This window comes from Ailuropoda melanoleuca, chromosome 3 (assembly GCF_002007445.2).
Source record: "Ailuropoda melanoleuca isolate Jingjing chromosome 3, ASM200744v2, whole genome shotgun sequence".
Classification (NCBI taxonomy): Eukaryota; Metazoa; Chordata; class Mammalia; order Carnivora; family Ursidae; genus Ailuropoda; species Ailuropoda melanoleuca.
In genome coordinates, this window is record NC_048220.1 from 100,100,359 (window position 1) to 100,119,281 (window position 18,923).

At 41.0% G+C, this 18,923-nt stretch overlaps 1 protein-coding gene across 1 annotated transcript in view; it reads right to left on the reverse strand.

Annotated features, from left to right (window-relative positions):
* The window catches only part of ITK (IL2 inducible T cell kinase), a 60,304-nt gene extending 48,510 nt beyond the window's left edge, over positions 1-11,794 (reverse strand). Inside the window, exon 1 of the mRNA XM_002912500.4 lies at positions 11,657-11,794. Within this exon, the coding sequence (XP_002912546.1) occupies positions 11,657-11,794 (138 nt within the window). The remainder of the gene's footprint in view (positions 1-11,656) is intronic.
* Positions 11,795-18,923: the final 7,129 nt, after the last annotated feature.

Genomic DNA, 18,923 nt, shown 5'->3' on the forward strand with positions numbered 1-18,923 from the left:
GACCAAGGCGTCTCAACCTTGGCACTATTAACATTTTAGGCTGGATAATTCTTTGTTGTGAACTCGTCCTGTGCCTTGTAGGATGCTTAGCAGCACCCTGGGCTCTGCCCAAAAATGTCAGTAGCACTCCCCTCCCCAGTTATGACAACTAAAAATTTTTCCAGACATTGCCAATGATGGGCAAAATCGCCCCTTACGGACATATTGATATAGAAAGTGACATACATATGAGGTTATTCATTCCTTGTCATTTGTAATGACAAAAAAAGTGGAAAACAGACTACAAATCCATCATTAAGATAACTTTTTATCCATTCAATGAGAATATTATACCACCACAAAAAAGAATGAAGAAGCTCTTTGTATATAGATCTTTAAGAAGTATTGCTGACAAACCAAAAGAAAGGCTAAGAAGTGTGTGTAGAGTATGCCATCATTGTATAAAAAGGAGGAAAAGAAGAATATTTATCTATATTTACATATATATGCATAAGGTATCATTGGAAGAACTGATAAGCAATTGATAATACTGATTGCTTTCAGGCCATGAAGTGCTGTGGCTTAGGACAAGGGTGGGAGTCGGCCATTGCCTAACATTTTGTAATTGTTTTTAAAACATTTATGTGCATGTAGTATCTATTCAAGAATTTTTTTAAAAATTAGTCTGTATTTTGCATAAGATGGTCTTACAAAAGTGGCTATTAATACAGAGGCCTGAAATCCAATAGGCATACAAGCAAGGCAGCAAGAGTTCATTCCATCAACAGTTCTGTTTTGTGAACTAAGATCAATTTGCAACACAGATGAAGTGACGTGAACAGCAGTAACCTAATGTCACTGTGATTTATAATGGACTTTTAAAGAATTATACCAGCTTTCTCGTGAATTCAGAGAAATTTGGGGGTCAGACATTTGTGGCAGCAGGTTCCCTTACCCCTGAGTCACGGCTTTCTAGGGAGAGCAGGGGGGCCAAGAAGCTCTATGTTGCCTGCCTTTTCCATGCTCGCCTTTCCAAGTGCCCTGGTCTCTATGGATTCACCTCCGTGTCTCTAAATGTCCAGTGGGACAATTACACTTCATTCTCTGAGCGACTAAGTGTCTGTTGTTTAAAAGCAGAGAACCATGAAAGGTGATTCATGTTGCTATTCCATGGATTCAGTGTTTCCAGTCTTCACTTTGCAACCCACCCACGAAATTTCCACCAGTATGTGGTTCCACCAACTGGTACCACATACTTAATGCTATTATTTAAGCTGATTTTTCACTTCAACAAATTTATTCTAAAAGGAAGTCTTAAAGCATCACCATACATTTAAAAGTACTCTTTTCTAAAGTAAATTGTAACAAACATATAACTAGTAAATTAAAACTATGTCAAAACCAGATTTGTCTGTGTACCGTCTAGTGGGTACCTCATGGTACTCCACTTTGGGAAACACTTCATTGGATCGCTGTACCTGAAATTAGCCACAGTAGGACTGTGAAGAGGGGCTGCGTTTGGTGTTAGTGCCCTCAATTTCACTTTCTGGGCCCCTGGTCCTTGGCTGGTGCCCCTCTTTGGTGGTCTTTCCTGTATTACCACTCTGCATATGCATTCCCAGAATGTTATTCTAAGAAAGAGCCCAATGAGGGGTAGCCGCTATTAGGATTAGCTAATCTGCTCAACTGAACAGTGCTGAGGTTTATACAGCATCTTTCCTTGGCAGAGATCACCCCCAGGAGCAGAGCCTCCGGTTTCCAAGTTTAGGAGCGCATTTTGGTGAGCCCGCAGAGACCAGGTGGACAGAAGCACACTGTGCAAGGTCGCAGGAGACTGGTGACTTCACAAACTTGCAGTGAGAAACAGCATGGCCAAGATGCTTGTGTCGGTGTTGCAGAGAATTCTCACAGAAGGAGATTGTACTTGGGCAACCAAAGTGATATCAGAAAAGCGCATGTTAGTGGGATCCAAGTATAGGGGATTACTGTAGCCCAAGGCGAGAGGCTGCTTTTACACTTATTACTACTACAGTGACCTTGGGCGAATTTCTTAACTCCTCCATGTCTCAACTGCTTCCTCTCTAAGAAAGAATATTACTTTTATCTTCTTCAGAGAACTGTGAGGATTACATGAGGAAATTTGTAGGAATGTGTTCAGTCCTCTCCTTGCGGTGATGCTGGTTATTGTTGTTGGTGATAATGTTGTGCTGTCATTCAGGTAAGCCTGGGGGTCCCCAATCAGGACTCCATTACACAGAGTTGGAAACTCACCGATGAAGTCTTCACCCCAACACGACTTCTCAAACCCAAACAAGCTTAGATTTGAAAAATACCCATTGAAGAGCATTTAATCCAACTTTTAATATTTGTCCCAGATGTGAGGCCTAGGAAAACGTAGTTAGCTTCTCTAAGCCTCTCTTTTCTCATCAACAAAACGGGGATCTTTTGCAGAGGAGGAAGCTTTCTGGCACTCCTTAAATCCTGCTCTGTCGGTGCTGGGTTCATCTACATATATGTAAGACTGACTTTAAATCAAATCATCTCATCCATGTATAAAATATTACATATCTTCCCTCTCTCTCACCATCACATTCAAAGCCTATAGAAATAGTGCACTTGAAAATCACCACAACAGTGGTATTCTTTCGTTTTCATGGGTTCCTTCTTAGAAGCATAGTTTTCTCTAATGGTTCTGCTAACTTCTGGTCGCCCCGTGCATTGCTTTAATTTCTGTAAGACGGTATAGCAGCAAACGATAGAGGCCATAAAATATCTTCTCCTGTGACACAGTTATCCCACACGCAGTACTAGATTGTAAGGAGCTGATTTTAAAAAGGAGACAGTTTTATGTTAGGTATAGTACTATTTTTCAGTGTTCTCACCACACATGGAAACAACTAAATGTCAAAGAATAGAGGATAAGTTCGTCCACTTGTTCAGGTACATAGAATAGACAAATATATCTCCAAAGTGAATTAATTTGATCATGATGAAAATCATATGCATGAGAGGATAATCACTTTGGAGACCACATAGATATGCAGAAATATATCTATAAAAGAACAAATGAAGAAAGTAGAATATAAAATTGTCATGCATTATGATTATAACTACATGAAATTTATGTCTTTACAAGAGCAAAGGTCATTCTCACAGAGACTATAAATTGATGTCTTTAGACAAAAGAGTTATGGAGAACTCTTGGATATAATTATTTTATCAATTTTTAAAAATAGTGTTGGCATATGAATGTTTGCTGCTCTGTCTCTTGTATTAATCAAAGTGGATTTAACCTGATTCTAACCTGTCCTCAGTCTTTGCTGCTAATGGCTGCCTGTGCTCAGTGCCTGAGGTCCTCAGTGTTGGTACACCAAGCACGTCTCCACCAAAACATGGAGTAGGATGACTCCAGACAAAGTATCCCCAGAAGAAGAATCCCATAAGATGTCAGCAAGAACCCCTGTCTTGAACTCTGTATGTTTAAGTCTCTGTTCCTCACCTAGGCCAAGCCTTTTCCTACCTCCGATTCTTTACACTGTCAGTATCCTCTACCTGAAATGTTTTTCCCCATTTCTTCATGTCACTGGATCTTTCTCATCCTTCAGGTCTCAGCCTGGATATAAATTCCTTCTCTGGCCACCTTTCTTCTCAACTCAGCCCCAGCTACTGCTTAGTCTTTCCATAGAAGCTACCACCATCTATATCTTCCCCATGTATTTATTTACTTGCTTGTCGTTGCCTTCTCCATTAGCATGTAAGCGGGTGAGGACAGACACCTTTTCTCTGTCATTTACCACTGTACTCCTAGCACCTAGCCCAGAACCTGGCACATAGTAGATGCCAAGAAACGTTTGCTGAACGAATGAATGACTGTTTATACCAAAAAAGAAATGTTTCTTTGATACAGTGTTAGGTTTAAAAAATAATAATAATAATAATAAAAACTTTGGCACAAATAGATGTAGTTTAGGGTGGAAATAGTCCTATATTTGGATTTCCTATAATAAGCAGGTATAATTTCTGTGACTTTTTAATTATCAAAAAAGGAAAATATAATGAGAAGCTTGCTTATAAATACCTTTACATTAACGGGGATTATATGACAACATAAGACTTCGGATCAGTTTCTTATTTAATTAAAATACTGACAAATCTACTGAAATTTCAAGGACCTGAGCAGACACTGGATCTAAAAAGGGAATTTTATATGCATGGAGAACCATTTCAGAGCTTCTATTTCTGTCCCTGAATCTCTTTAAGTGAAGACCCACAGTGTCATGAAGTCAAACCCAGACCGACCTCTGAATGAAAATTAGGTCCTGGAAGATTTACTTTTTCAGTCCGCCTAATGCCCCACGGAGAAGAATTTATTACTACTTGTTAAGAAAATAGAGAGATGAGGATTTACTATTTGGTGCATGAAAACTTGAGAAGAGCTTTAAATGGTTTTCTGCGGGGTCCATTTTTATGTTTGAAATGAAGACATCCTGTTTATATGGACCTCATACCTCAAGAAACCGAGCTCTTGGACTTTCCAGTCAAACTTTTCTTCCAGACCGACATTCCAGACCTTTATAGTATTGCTCCGTGGCCTATTTTTACTGCAAAGACTGGTTGACAGATACACCAGTCCCTGAGCAGTAGGAATCAAATTTAATTTTAATGTGGGAGTCTTTGCTTCCGAAACAAAACTCTCTATTCACTGGCTTTCTCCTTATAACATCAACCTCACATCACAAAGGCCAACCAATTCACAAAGAAAATCCATTAAGGTGGACATTGAAACCGCACATCTTTGGATCCTTACTTCCCTTGGCCTCGCTAGACAAGGCCGACAATTTTTAGCTCCCAGATGCTCTTCTGAATTCAATTTGACTTTTGGGACCTTTGTTCATTCCCTGGGTATTTATTGACCACTTACTGTGTGCCCTGCACTGTTCTAGGTGTTGGTGATGCAGTGATGAGCAAGGTCCTCCTGCTTTCATGGAACTGACCTTCCAGTGGATACACAGACAGAAAAGAAACAGGGAAGCACGTCAATAAACAATAAATACATGTAGATGCTGATGTATTGAAGTATCAATGTACTTAAAAAAGAAAAGAAAATAAATAAAACAAACAGGATCCTGAGAAAATACTTAAACAGACAGAAATAATAAGGAACCAGCCCTGCAAAAAGCCTGGGGCGCTCCTGACCACAACTAATGCAAAGACCCTGCACTTGCATGCCCCGGATGTGAGCCCCTCAAATGTACCCCTCACTTGCCTTACCCTAGTTCTGGCTGTGTCCAAAGGCCCTACAGGGAGCGTGAGCTTGGAGTGTTCAAGGCTCAGAAAGGAGGCAGATGTAGTAGAAGGCAGTGTGGTGTGAAATGAAATTGGAAAGGCAGGTAGGGACCCCTGGATGAAGAGTCTTGTAGGTTAGAGCTGAGCATTTACTTAAATACTCTAAACAGCCATGGAAGGTTTTGAAGTTGGGAGTAAGACCTGATTTATCATTTTAAAAGTTCATTCTATGGGGCGCCTGGGTGGCTCAGTCGTTAAGCGTCTGCCTTCGGCTCAGGGAGTGATCCCGGTGTTCTGGGATCGAGCCCCACATCAGGCTCCTCTGCTGGGAGCCTGCTTCTTCCTCTCCCACTCCCCCTGCTTGTGTTCCCTCTCTCGCTGGCTGCCTCTCTCTCTGTCAAATAAATAATAAAATATTTAAAATAAATAAACAAATAAAAGTTCATTCTAGATGTTGCTTGGAAAATAAATTGTATGGAGCCTTGAGTGTCAGTGAAAGCCCAACCAGAAGACAACTCAATCACGTAGGAATGAGATGGAGAGACGGTGACTGATGAAAGTCTCAAGCAAAAATGCTCAGGTAACTTTAAGAATATTACTGGCAAAGGGTTTAGCTGTAGAGGGGAACGAAGCGTCAGACAGGGAGGAGGAAAAAGAGAGCAGAGTGCTTTGTTCTCCTGAAAAGAGTGGGGGGCGGGCTAGCGGTGGAGGGCTGGCCCACTGCTGTCTCCTACATGTGCCTCTCTGACCCAGCTTTTAAAATCCAACCTCCTGAAGCCTCCTCTTCCTCTTTCAAGGCCGGGCCATGAACTTCTACCTCCAGGGGGTCTTGTTTACTTACTTGTACACCCAGAACTCTTTCTTTTGAAGTCCATCATAACTTGCTTTGTTCTCTACTCTTTTGGAATTGAGCCTTGTTCTGTTAGGGGCTCATTTGTGTAACTCTAACCTCTCCAATGGTATCTATCCCTCATGTCCTTGCTCTTTCCCTCCTTTTCTTCCTTCCACAAATAATGAATGAGTGAGTAGAAATTGCCAGGCACTGTTATAGACACTGGTGATGCCATCTTTACCAAACTGGGTGCTGGCCCTCATAATGCTTATTACAAGAGGGTGGAGGAATGACATTAGCACAATAATCACTTTAATAAATGGGTAATTGCAACTCTGGGACGTGCTCTGAAGAGAGGGCAGGTATGGCTAAGGCAGCGCATAACAGGAGTAGATGACCTAGTCCAGAGAAATCAAGGAAGGCTTTCCAAGCAAGTGACTTTCAAAACGGGGCCTTAACACTGAAGGAAATCTTTCGTAGTTGGATCCCAGAGAGACGGAAGAAAAGGGGACACGAGCTGATGTGGAGGATGGCATGTGATAGATTCTGGTGTCTGCTCTAGGTCTAAGGGGAGAAGGGTTGCAGGGACATGTCCACTTCTGATAAGAATCATCAGGACATGATCACAGTCACCATGTGTCATGCTGGCTGCTGTGTGGGGAGTAGGATGGTGGGGGGCTGGGGCAGAGTGAGTGCAGGGAGACCATTAGGAGGTGTTAGCCATCCCAGGCGAGAACTGCTGGCAGCTTTCACGGGGAAAGTGACCATAGAAAATGGAGAGAAGATTCTAGAGGACCTTTAGGAGACAAAGCTTGCCATGGCTCTCATTTCTTTTTGAACACATAGCAGGGCTCCCTGAAGCGATGAGGACAAAGATTTGTCCTGGGGTATGTGTGGAAATGCCAGAGCTCACGACATGTGTCACTGAAGAAGATCCATGCCCTGGCTTACTGATTGTAAGGACTGCCCTTTCCACTGAGGACTTCAGAGCAAGAAGGCATTGCACGCTCTGCAATAACCCGAGGGAGGCCCCAACTGCCCACGGGTCACCCCTGCTAATAGTGATAAGCACCATTTATCAGGGAGGCTGAGTAGGCCTTAGAGACATATGGCAGTTTGTTAAATCCTTCCAACATAAGGTATTGAAATTTTCTTTGTCTCCGTTACCTGCTCTGTCCATTAGGGTAATAGTACTTGCTAATTTATAGGGTGGTGGTAAGGATTAGATGAAAAAATCTACATTTAGTACAGTGGCTGATACCTAGTAAGTGTTAAGTAAATATCAGTTACTATTATTGGAATAATCGTAACCTCCCCCTCATTAAAAGGAAATAAGATGAAGACGGAATGTTTAATTATTACAAAAGATGTAAATAGCTTTATATAGAGTCACACAGCCTTAAGCAACTTACGCAATGCTTCATGGCTTCTAAGTGGGGAGCTTGTCTCTGACCCAGATGTGCCTGACAGCAGAAGCTCTGTCTTTGACTGACGTGCAAGGAAAAGCAAGGAAAAAGCAAGGAAAGGGGACCATCTCCCCATCTGCCATCTTTAATTTAAGAGGGATGCACGCTCCAAGAGATGTTTCTGCTGCTAGATCAGACTGCAGGCTAACAGGAAGAGCCCATGGGGAGTGAGACCATTGACCAGACACTGACTAGCATGGCAGCCTTGACTTTTTATCCTGCCCCACATACATGGAATGGCTCACACGCTTGTGAGCACCACAAGCTTGATGCTGAAGGTGCAGAGACATTAAAACAGGGAAACATTGCAGTTCTCCTGAGGGTCCTTCCAAAGATCGAGGTGCTACCAGTAGGGCTGAGCTTCTCACATGCCTTTGTCATGAAATACTCAATGTTGCCTGAGGCAAATAGGATCGAGGTCCTCACTTTACAAATAGCAAACAGAGGCTTAAAGAGGTTAAATACCTTGCCCAAGATCCACATCCAGAAAGTGATAGAGCCGGAATTTGAATCCAGCTCTAGCTGGCTATACTGGCCTCACCAGTCAGTGACGCTTGTCTCCATCTATGCTGCCCCTTCAATCTCATGCTTACTGGAAGGACCCAAGGCCCTCCATTTCTCTTTGACCCCTGGAAGGGATCTGGTTTCACTCATGTGCAACTAGGCATGTTGCACAACTGGTGACCACTTCTCAGGACATCATTTGTTTGTAAAGCTGCCCAGTGGTATGTTGGAGTTGGCTTGCTGTGGCCCATGAGGGAGGATGATTAAATTTTGAGGAATTTTGGGAGCCAGTAGACATCACAACGGTAGTTTGAAATGGGCCACCATGGGCGTATTTACATGAGCAATCAGCCGACACTATGGATTGGGGCTCCCTGACACTCTCCACGCCATGACCAGCACAGCAGTTGTAAACCATCACCAACACACCATGGGGCCCTGATCTCATTGTCCTCTGCTAAAGAATGTCAGGCATCATGGACCACTTTGCAAAGAAGTTGGCAGGCACAGGGTGCTGTCTGCAAGCGTGCCTGCCGGTGAGCCACGAGCTGCCATCTCTGTGCTTCTTTCTGGCCCGCTGTTGCTGCCAGGGGAAGGCACTTCTGGACTCCACTGAAGATGCCTGCATATTTCACCAGCAGACACTGGAACCAAATCCATGTGAAAAGAAGAGGCTCCAGCAGTGTGCGTGTTTAGACATGGATATTTAAAGTTAGAAGGTTGATATATAAAGTTAGAAAAAACATACTTCATCTGCGGTATTACAGAATTTTTTTCTGAGCAGGTAGGATTATTTTTCACACAATGTCATAAATCCACAGATTTTTAAAACTTCAAGGAACATAATTTTCCAAATGGGAAAAGAGAAAAAGAATCTGTGACCCCGAGAGGGGCACTGGTTGGCTCAGCATCCCACATTTCATCATGCACACGTATCTCCCTCCACAGACCTGCATTTAGTCACCGAACAGAAAGAAGCCAGGCCCCTGATGTTAGCCTGACTTTAAAGAATACTTTAATGTTGTCCTTCATTTGAAAATGAATATGTTATGCCACTCTGCTTGCTCCTTTGGAGAATTGATGATGATACAAATACTGGCTAATTTTTACTAGGCGCTTACGAGGCGGCAGGGCTCATGCTAAGTACTTCATATATTAAGTTGAACTCTATGAAGTTGCTAATACCTGGCCTTTTTTGATCTGCTGAGTAGTAATTTCAAATAGTTCAGTCTAAATGCATTCTATCTGTTAATCTTTACCATATTCTCATGAAGTGAATTCTATTATCACACCCACTTCACAGATGGTAAGACTAAGGCTTTAAGTTATTGAAAAACGCTTCTTCCCATAAGTGTTATGCTATTGTTGTCTGTAGGTGGTACGTAGTGCACACTTGTGTGCAAATCAATGGCCCTAAACAATGGAACACACATAGGGGATGAATAGTAATAGCTCACATGCCTTACCTTTCTCAGTGACCTTGGATAAATTTCTAACCAATGGATTTTTATAATATTTGAAGAAATGCTTTTATTAATGTTATATATGAATATAAACTATAGGCATTAGAAAACAAAAAATTTGATGTTTGTGCACTATGTATCTGCTATATCCCATATGGAAATGTTAGGAACTATAGCCTATGGTTCCCCAGAACTAAGTGTACTGAAATTTTTTTATAATACTTAAATGAACAAATGAGGGGCTCCTGGGTGGCTCAGTTGGTTAAGTGTCTGCCTTTGACTCAGGTCGTGATCCCAGGGTCTTGGGATGAAGCCCCGCATGGGGCTCCCTACTCAGCAGGGAGCCTGCTAGGCTTCTCCCTTTGCCCCTCCCCCTGCTTGTGCTTTCTCTCCCTTCTTCTCTTTCTCTCTCTCAAATAAATTAATAAAATCTGTCAAAAATGAATAAGTGATTTTACAACATTGCCTATATGCAAATTATAACCAACAAAATTCTAAATAAAGACAATTTGGTTGTGTGATTATTTGCAAATAATATGTAATAATAAAGCTGATGATGCCTGGAAAACAAATATCAGGAAAGCAAATTGGTGAAAGCTGCAAAATAGGCTCTGAAAAAATATTTAAAAGGAAATGACTGCTCTTTCAATATGAAACAAGAAGTTCTAATATCACAGTAAGAGAGAAAATTGACCGATGCCATGTGATTTATCAGTGATGTATGATGAATCCTCTAAGTTGACCGCTACCCCTCTGTTAACTTAGTCAACAAATACTGAGTATCTAGCAAAGGGGCCCTCTCCGTAAGTAATTCCATATGCCTTCACATTGATTATCGATTATTTCCAATACGAGTCTGCTGAAGATGAGCATGTCTGAACCGCTAAAGAAGCAGCAGTTTGATTTCACCTGCAGCATCTGTCGGCTCCATACCCAGCCTGGCCTCCTTCAAGGCTCCGTTTCATTGAACACTTCCAAGCCTGCTCTCAGAAGATTCCAAACTCATGCCTATACCTACTAAGCCAGATCCCAACAAGGAATGGGGATGCCTTTGTCTCTAAGTGACCACCAAGCACCTAGTGTTATTTCCCCTTCAGTAAAATATGAGTGAAAACCCCTGCCTTCCCTTCCTAATGTTGGAAAAAATAATACAATGATATAGTAAGGAGTTACACACATGCTTTGAAAATTTGCTGAGAAGGGCTCAACAGGAGCTAGAATTTTTAAAGAAGAAAGGAATGTCTTAGGTAGTATTTCCAGACCTTTCATGTTGGAAAGAAAGAATCTGATGCAAAAGGTAGAGACATTTGCCCAGGCTCAGTCACCTAGAGAGGAGCAGAGTTATCAGTGATAACAACAGCAACATGAACAATTGTAACAATATCATTGCTGTTGTGGAATACAAGAATATCTCTAGATATATAAAAAGACTGACGTGGCTAAGCAGGTGTAATCTTCTGGATAAGAAGCACTGGTCTATACGGCATAACACTGTGACAGCCCCTGTCTCCTGCTAAGTTTTCCAAGGGATAAAGAGGTTTACCATTGGACCTTGCAAATTTTAGATAATTAAATGCCCAGGGAATATTATTCCAAGATATTAAGTGAGTAATGACCATTGTGACCAATAGAATTAAATTAATAAAAACGTTGACACTGATCTTATCACTTAACCATTCCAAGTATCATTTCCCTCCACTATAAATTAAGGAAACTGGGCTAGGTCATCCCTTAGGTCCCATTAAATGCTAATATTTTATTAATCATGTCCCATAAAATCTAGTATATTTCAGATGAAGTTCAGATTCTATACAATCATAACATTTGCCACATAAAATATTATAATTTTAAAATTAAACTTAAACTTGCAGGGAAAAAACACTAATGAATATTAACTTATTCTTTTCCAAATTTTACAACTAAAATCACCTAATACAACCGTCCCATCTCTGAATGTTTTTCCACATTCTCTTCTGATGACTCTTACTGTGCTTTTTAGGCTGTTATAACAAACATGTCTGTGCCCCCTTTGGCTTTATTTTATTCTACGTATGTCTTCATAATTCAGCCCACTCTAAAGAAAAAATACTGTTTAAAAAAAAAGACAAGACAAAGTGCTCACATACCCCATGACGGTTCTCAAAGTACGCCAGGCTGGTTTTGGTTAAAACAAAGAAGCGGACTTTGAAGTTTGAGGGAGAAGTTCTTCTCTTCTGTTGTGATTTCTTGATGAGCTGTTCTTCCAGGAGGATAAAGTTGTTCATGATCCAGTTCTTGGGATGTGATGCACCTTGGGCCTCACCCCGGGGCACCACCAGTGGAAACAGCTTCAGCACGAGGAAGGTGTTGGCGAGGCAGTTGATTTTCAGAGGGCTGTTAAAAGGCCTCTTGCCTCCAGTGTTATCTTTAGATCAGTGTTCAGTCAACAATGTGGAGCTTCTCCTCTGATGTCAAAGGCTATAACCACATCCTTTCGAAATTCACAAAACTAAGAGGCATATGTAAAAACTATACATGCCTTTTGCTGTATGGTTTGGAAATGATATTTGAAGAATCTTAGACTCAAAATGATAGGAAGCATTAGAGTTTAATCTTTACAGTCCTTGGTTTAGCCTGGCTGACAGTTAAGGCATGTTGCACAAGGGGTGGGAACGCAGGCTCTGAAACCAATGGGTATAGCTTGTGTATTAGTTTCCTCTTGCTGCTGTAACAAATCATCACAAATTCAGTGGCTCACAATTTATTATCTTATAATTCTGTAGTTCAGAAGTCCAAAATGGGTCTCATTGAGCTAAAATCCAGGTTTCTGCAGGCTCTTGATCCTTCCTGGAGGCTCCTTAGGGTAGCATCTGTTTCCTTGCTCTTTCAGCTTCTCCGACCACGTGTATTCCTTGGCTCGTGGTTCCCTTCCTCCATCTTCAAAGCCAACCACAACTGGTCAAGGTCCCTCACCTGATACAACTGTAAGTTCTTCTGTCTCCCTCTTCCAAATTCAAGGACGCTTGAGCTTATCCTGGGCCTAACGAGATAATCTAAAATAATCACTCTATTTTAAGGCCAGTTTATTGCAACCATAATCCCATCTTCTACCTTAATTCCCCTTTGTCATGTAACCTAACACATTCACAGGTTCCAGGGGTTGGGCACCGACATCTTTACCAGATTCATTCCTCTATCTACCACAGTTTGAGTTCTGGCTCCAACACGTAACTAGCTGTGAGTCTCTAGGCAAATTACTCAAGAGCTCTGAGCCTCAGGTTTTTCATCTGTGAAAGGGGATAGCTGTGCCCCTATACAAGTCACTGTAGGGCTGCTCTCTAGTTTCCTTGCCAGTCTCATTTCACAGCTTGCTCACCCATTCTCACTCCAGCCCCCATGCATGCCCCTTACACCACTTTGAACATCTGCTCGCTTTGCCTGAAAACGGCTTCTCTCCCCTGCTTTGCCTGTTTTAACTCTAAATCATACTGCAAGTCTCAGCCTGCATGTCACTTCCTTGAGGAAGCCTTCCTGGCTTTCTAAGTCAAATTTGCCAATTATACGCAGATGATCCCTTATACATTTCTCTTTTTTACCCATTATGACAGTTGTCATTGCACATAGGGAGGGTGATTTTTGCATTAGTGTTTCTCTTCCCCACTATTCTAGAAGCCCCATGATGGTAAGGACTACGTGTGGTTTTGCTCACTGTTATATACTCAGCAACAATCACAATGCCTGGTGTGTGTAAAGGATGTTAAAAAAAATGTGCTGAATGAATAATCACCAAACTGGGTTAGACAGTTAAAAGAGACAATGACCATAAAACACTTAAGAGAAATACATTGAAGTTTATTGGTTTTTAAAGTTTAAATGAAAGCCTATAGGAGTTACAAATAGATGATTACTTTCCTATCCAAAAACTTAGTGGAAGAGCAGAAAACAAGTATGGACGGTATAAAAAACAAAGCACGTTTGAGCTTTGAGACAAAGAAACCTGTGTTGGAGTCCCATTTCTGTTATTTACTAAGTTAGTTCTCTTTGAGTAAGCTACTTATTCTCTCTGATCATTAGTCTCCTTGTAGCATCCTGTTGAGGACTGAATCCCATAAACTCTGAATGGTGGGTGCTACTCACACACCTTGCCTTAGAAGTAGCACATGGTTGAAGTAAAATATGTGTGAGTCTTACTTCTGGCATGAAGTAAATAAGAAGAAATCTCAGTGGAAGCAGAGATGGTATATACGGGACAGGGACAAATAATGAAACAAAACAATCGTTATTGCTGGACAGGAGTGTAATCATCTAAAAGTTTGTTTTGAATGTAAATTACCAGACTACAGCTTAATTTTGTTTCATATATTGGATGCTCCAGCATAGTCAAGACACTCAAGAATGTGAGGAAGGGAGATACTTTAAATGATTCCTTCTCCCACATTCTGAGGTTTTAAGACATGTGTGGAAATACACTGCCCAAAAGATGTAGTATCTTTTTTCTCTCTGAAGATGGGCTTGAGGCAAGGAATGCTGCTTTCTCCAAACACCTACTCTCCCCCCTTCTTTCTGGATAACTGACTTCCTAAAGGTTATCTGGGCATATGGCTTCCAGAATAAAGTTTTCGGCACAAGACTATTTTTTAGCCAACGGAACATAGCAGATGTGATGATGGCAACTTCCAGGGGATGTCCTTAATGGCAGTCATCATACTCTTTTCCTTCTCTTTTTCTTACTTCCTACTGACTAGAATGTGGATATGATGGTTGGAGCTGGAGCACCTACTTCATATCATGAAGTGAAAATTGCACGTTGAGGACAACAGAGGGTAAGGTAGAAAGAGCCATAGGTCCTAATAACTTGGATCTCGCCAGCGTGGAATCGCCCTTTTCTTTTTTAACATAAAAAGAAATAAAACTACATTTTCTAAGTCTCTGTTATTTTGAAGTTCTGTCACTAACACCAAACCTAGTGTTAACTAATATAGTGCTATCTTTCAAAACAGACTGTAAACTCCTTTGAGAAGGGTAGATTTATACCTATTCGGTTCAGCTTGAAAGATTTACAGACTTCACAAAGTGTTCTCATCCGGGAAAGCAAAATATCATCAGTAACTGTTGTAACAGGTGCCTTTCATTTGCCAAGTCTTCATGAAGTGCAATCATAAGTTATTTTATTCTCTTTCTCATAATACCTTCAAGCCCACTCACTGGGATTTGTCTTTGTCCTCACCTAAATGTCACCTTAAGAGGCCCAATATTTTCTCATAGCTTTCAGAAAACATTCATAAAAATATATAATCCTTTTGTTCTGTTATGTTTTAAGATTTTATTTATTTATTTATTCGAGAGTGTGAAAGAGTGTGTGCGAGCAGGGGGAAGGGCAGAGGGTGAGAGAGAATCCCAAACAGATATGCTGAGTGCTGAGTGCAGAGCCTGATGCAGGGCTCAACCCCAGGACCCCGAGATCACGACCTGAGCCTAAACCAAGAGCTGGATGCTCAACCGCCTGAGCCATCCAGGTGTCCCCTTTGTTTTGGTTTTAAAAATTCCAATTCACAGGAGCTAAATTCAAAAAGCTCCCACTTGTCAAAGATGGAACGATTTGGGCATCAAAAAGAACACTAAACACAATGAATTGAAGAACAGCCAAATGTTAAAATAATGAGTTCATATGATGCTTAAAAAAAAAAAAATCTCAATCTTTTGATCACTTTTGGAGGATGCTGGAGAACCAATTTATTATTATGAAAACCAGAAAACAAAGGGAAAGAATAAAACATGTCTCCTGTCTTTCTTGAAGAACTATATCTCAGTTTAGTATTCAATATTTAATAAGGGAAAGTCTTTCATTGGAGAAGAATATTAACAATACATGAAGAGGGAGTGATAGAACACTGCCATCTCACAATCCCAAAGACACAACGGATTTAGGCAACAATCATCAGTGGCTGCTAAAATCATTATGTGAAAAACCAACAGGAAAATTTATAGTTTATACATTAGCTTGATAACACTGTCACGTACTGATGAATCTTAACATCACAGAAAGAGAGAGACAACTAGACATATTATGTTTCCTGACGCGATGCAATAGGAAGTACACAAAACCACCTACGCAGAAGTCTTACCAAAAAAAAAAAAAAAAATCAGACCTCAATCTCATCAAACCTCTAGATCTAAATCCAAGCTTGCGGGAAATATAGGAGATAAAGGAACACAACAAAAGACACAGAGAGCTGCAATTGGACAAGTCCAGATACACAAAACACTGAACACAAGTGACCCTGTGTCTACAACAAAGTCAGGGAAAGAACCTGGAGATTAAAAGACTTTAAGAGGCATATCAAGCATGTGATGGTTTTGTTTGGATTTAGATTTAAACAAACCAATCATACAAAGTCATTATGAGACCACTGGGAAATCTGAACATTGACTGCATATTTGATGATTATTAATTTTTAAGGTGTGATAATGGCCCTGTTATGTTAAAAGGGTCCTTATTTTGCACAGAAACATACTAAAATAATTATTTATAAAATAATAAAATGCTCAAGATAAGCTTTGTTTTAACTCAGGGAAGGAGGAGAAATAGCAGGGGAAGAGATGAAAAATGTTTGTCCATGAGTTGACAATTACTGGAACTAGGTGTTGGGTAGATGGGGGTTCTTTATTCTATTCTCCTTATGTTACTGTATGTTTGAAAATTTCCATCATGAAAAGTTAAAAAAAGAGAAAACAAGGCCAGTCCAGATCAGCATAATAATCAAAAGTCCAAACATGTATTCAATTCAATACTTTTCCTCAACCTAAGCATGAGCCTGCTTCAGACTTAGAAGCATGTTGACTTTTCCACCGTGTCCTAACTCCTCCTCTTTCTCCTCCCATTAGCCTGGCTCCTGACCCACCCATTCAGGCTCAGGCTGAGTGGGGAGAAGGGAAAAAGGTACAGCATCAATGAGGCTACCATTGTAATCTGGGGTCGATGCCCTCTGCATGTGGTGGATACACAATTGTTGCTTTTCTTCCACAGGAAAGTTTTTTCATGTGTTTTGTTGTTGTCATTATTTTCAGAGGGCTCTGACTGCAGCTCTCTTGATGTGGGAGATGCCACTTGGACTGGCCAATGAGCCCAACCCTCAGCGCTTGGATATCTGCTGCCACATCTTCAATGTGCCTCCTGCTCTGTCCAACTCTGTTGGGATCCCTTTCCCCATTTGGGCTGCCCTCTTGGGTGAATTTTCCTTGAAAATGAACTGCATGCCATTTATTCCTTTTATGGCTCTACTGCAAGCCCCAGGGATCCTTGCCCTGCAATTGAGGGATGTGCCATTTGCCCCACGCACAGCCCCTCCTCCCTCTTGGCACCAAATAAGCAGCTCTTCCACAAACTTTCACCAGGACATTTCTCCAAGTGGGATTTAGACACCAGTCCTTATGTCTCCTAAACTCTATGAGACTTGTGTCAATTTCACTGAGTAGTCCCTTCACGTCCCTGTCACTAGGCTTCTGATGAATGCAAGCATCCACTCTCCTTCCCCAATGGGGGGGGGGCTGTGAGAGGAAGTACGTAGTGCACCAAAGTCTTTCTCTTGACTTTTCAAGCCCTTGTCTTCTGAGGGCTGGAGGTGGGCAAACACTATTCCTGGCAGAACCTGTTTTGCTTGGTACTGTGTCACAGATGACATAGTATCCTATTTTAGGATAGGAAGGTACTTGATTCCCTTAAATATAGCATTATAGGCCTTTGCGGCCTCGACTGAAACTGAGTTAGAGAACCTCATTTAACTTCCTATAGCAAAGAAAAAAACCAAACAATTCAGTCCAGCACTGCCGGATCCAGACATCAGAAATGTTCGCTTTCATTTCTTTGTTTGGTGTTGACTTCATGCTGAGGCTGACTTTCCTTCACAGCAGCGCAATGGATGCTGGGAGTTATAGGCTGGCATGTTACCGCTGGAACTGGATTCTTTTCCCTAACAGTTCCAGCAAACCCCTCAGAACTGTGGGTCATCCACCTGGCTTGGGCGGCCTGATCACATGCACCACCAGCATCACAGCCAAGGCAGTAGAATGTTCTGTTGCCTATTTCTAGGTGTACTCTCTCCTGGATTTGGGGGTGGGGTACAGTGAGCCCTACCCACCCATATGGGCCAAGAGTATAGATGGGGGGTGGAACACCAGATTGTTGCCACCAGAGAAAGTGGAACGGATGCCAACTCCTCAATAAAGGATCTGCCTTTACACTAACCGAAGGTCCATCTTTGTTGCTTTATCATTTGAGGTCCCACAATTCTTGTCCTCTTCCCTGGTCTAGGGAATAACCATTCAGAAAAGCAAAGATGCTTCTTATGTAACCCCAGAGCCTTCCAGTGTCCAGGCCAGAGATCCTTTAATGGTCCTCTTAGGATGTGGCTTCGAAGCTCTCTCTTTTCCTTGTGGTTCTCATCTGAACTTGATCAGGTTTATTTATATCTGTATAAAAATGATACCCAGAATATTTCGGTAATTACATGGCCTCTTCTGAAAAATGTTTTAAAAACCCTTAAAAAATTAAAAATTGAGCTACCCTATGATCCAGCAATTGCACTACTGGGTATTTACCCCAAAGATTATGGTGACTAACATAATATAATAAAAAAATATTATTATAAAAACAAAACAAAACAAAACCTCACAAAACTTTATTCCTTCTAGAACTATCAACCTTACAGAAAAAAAAAAAAAAGCAAGAGCACATAGATATATATGCACAAAGTGTTCCCTGCAGTGTCATTTGTAACAGAAATGGTCTATATGTGCATCACTGATAAACTTGTTAAATAATCTATGGTGTATCCGTTTGACAGGACGCTCTAAGATCATGAAAATGAATAAAGTTAATCTATAATGTATCACTCTTAGAAAGTACTAGATATATTTAAGATAGGAAATGTGCAGACCAGTAGGTATGACATAATCCTGTTTTTACCTAAAAACATTTTGTGTTTATATTAGTGTGTGTGTGTGTGTGTGTGTGTGTGTGTGTGTGTATACAGGGCAATGTCAGGGAATTCACATATCAAACTTCCAGCAAATGGAATTGAAAGGGTAGAAAGATATTTCACTTTTTAATTTATATGATTAAAAAAATGATATGGGAGAATTCTTTTCTATTTTCCAATTTAAAATAAAAGAAAACTATGCCCTTTGTTGTAAATCTTTGGTTTAATTAGCAGAAGACAGTAACAACAGGTGGCCAGGAAACTTAGAGCTAATTTTCTAAAATACATACATATTTCTGGTTATAACAGTGAAATGCATCCTTGCTGGAAAAGGCAAACCAGCAAATATAGACAAAATTAATAATTACTTCTAGTGTCACCCCTCAGAGATAATCAATGCTAACACTGATTGTACATTCCTCCAGTACTTTTCAGA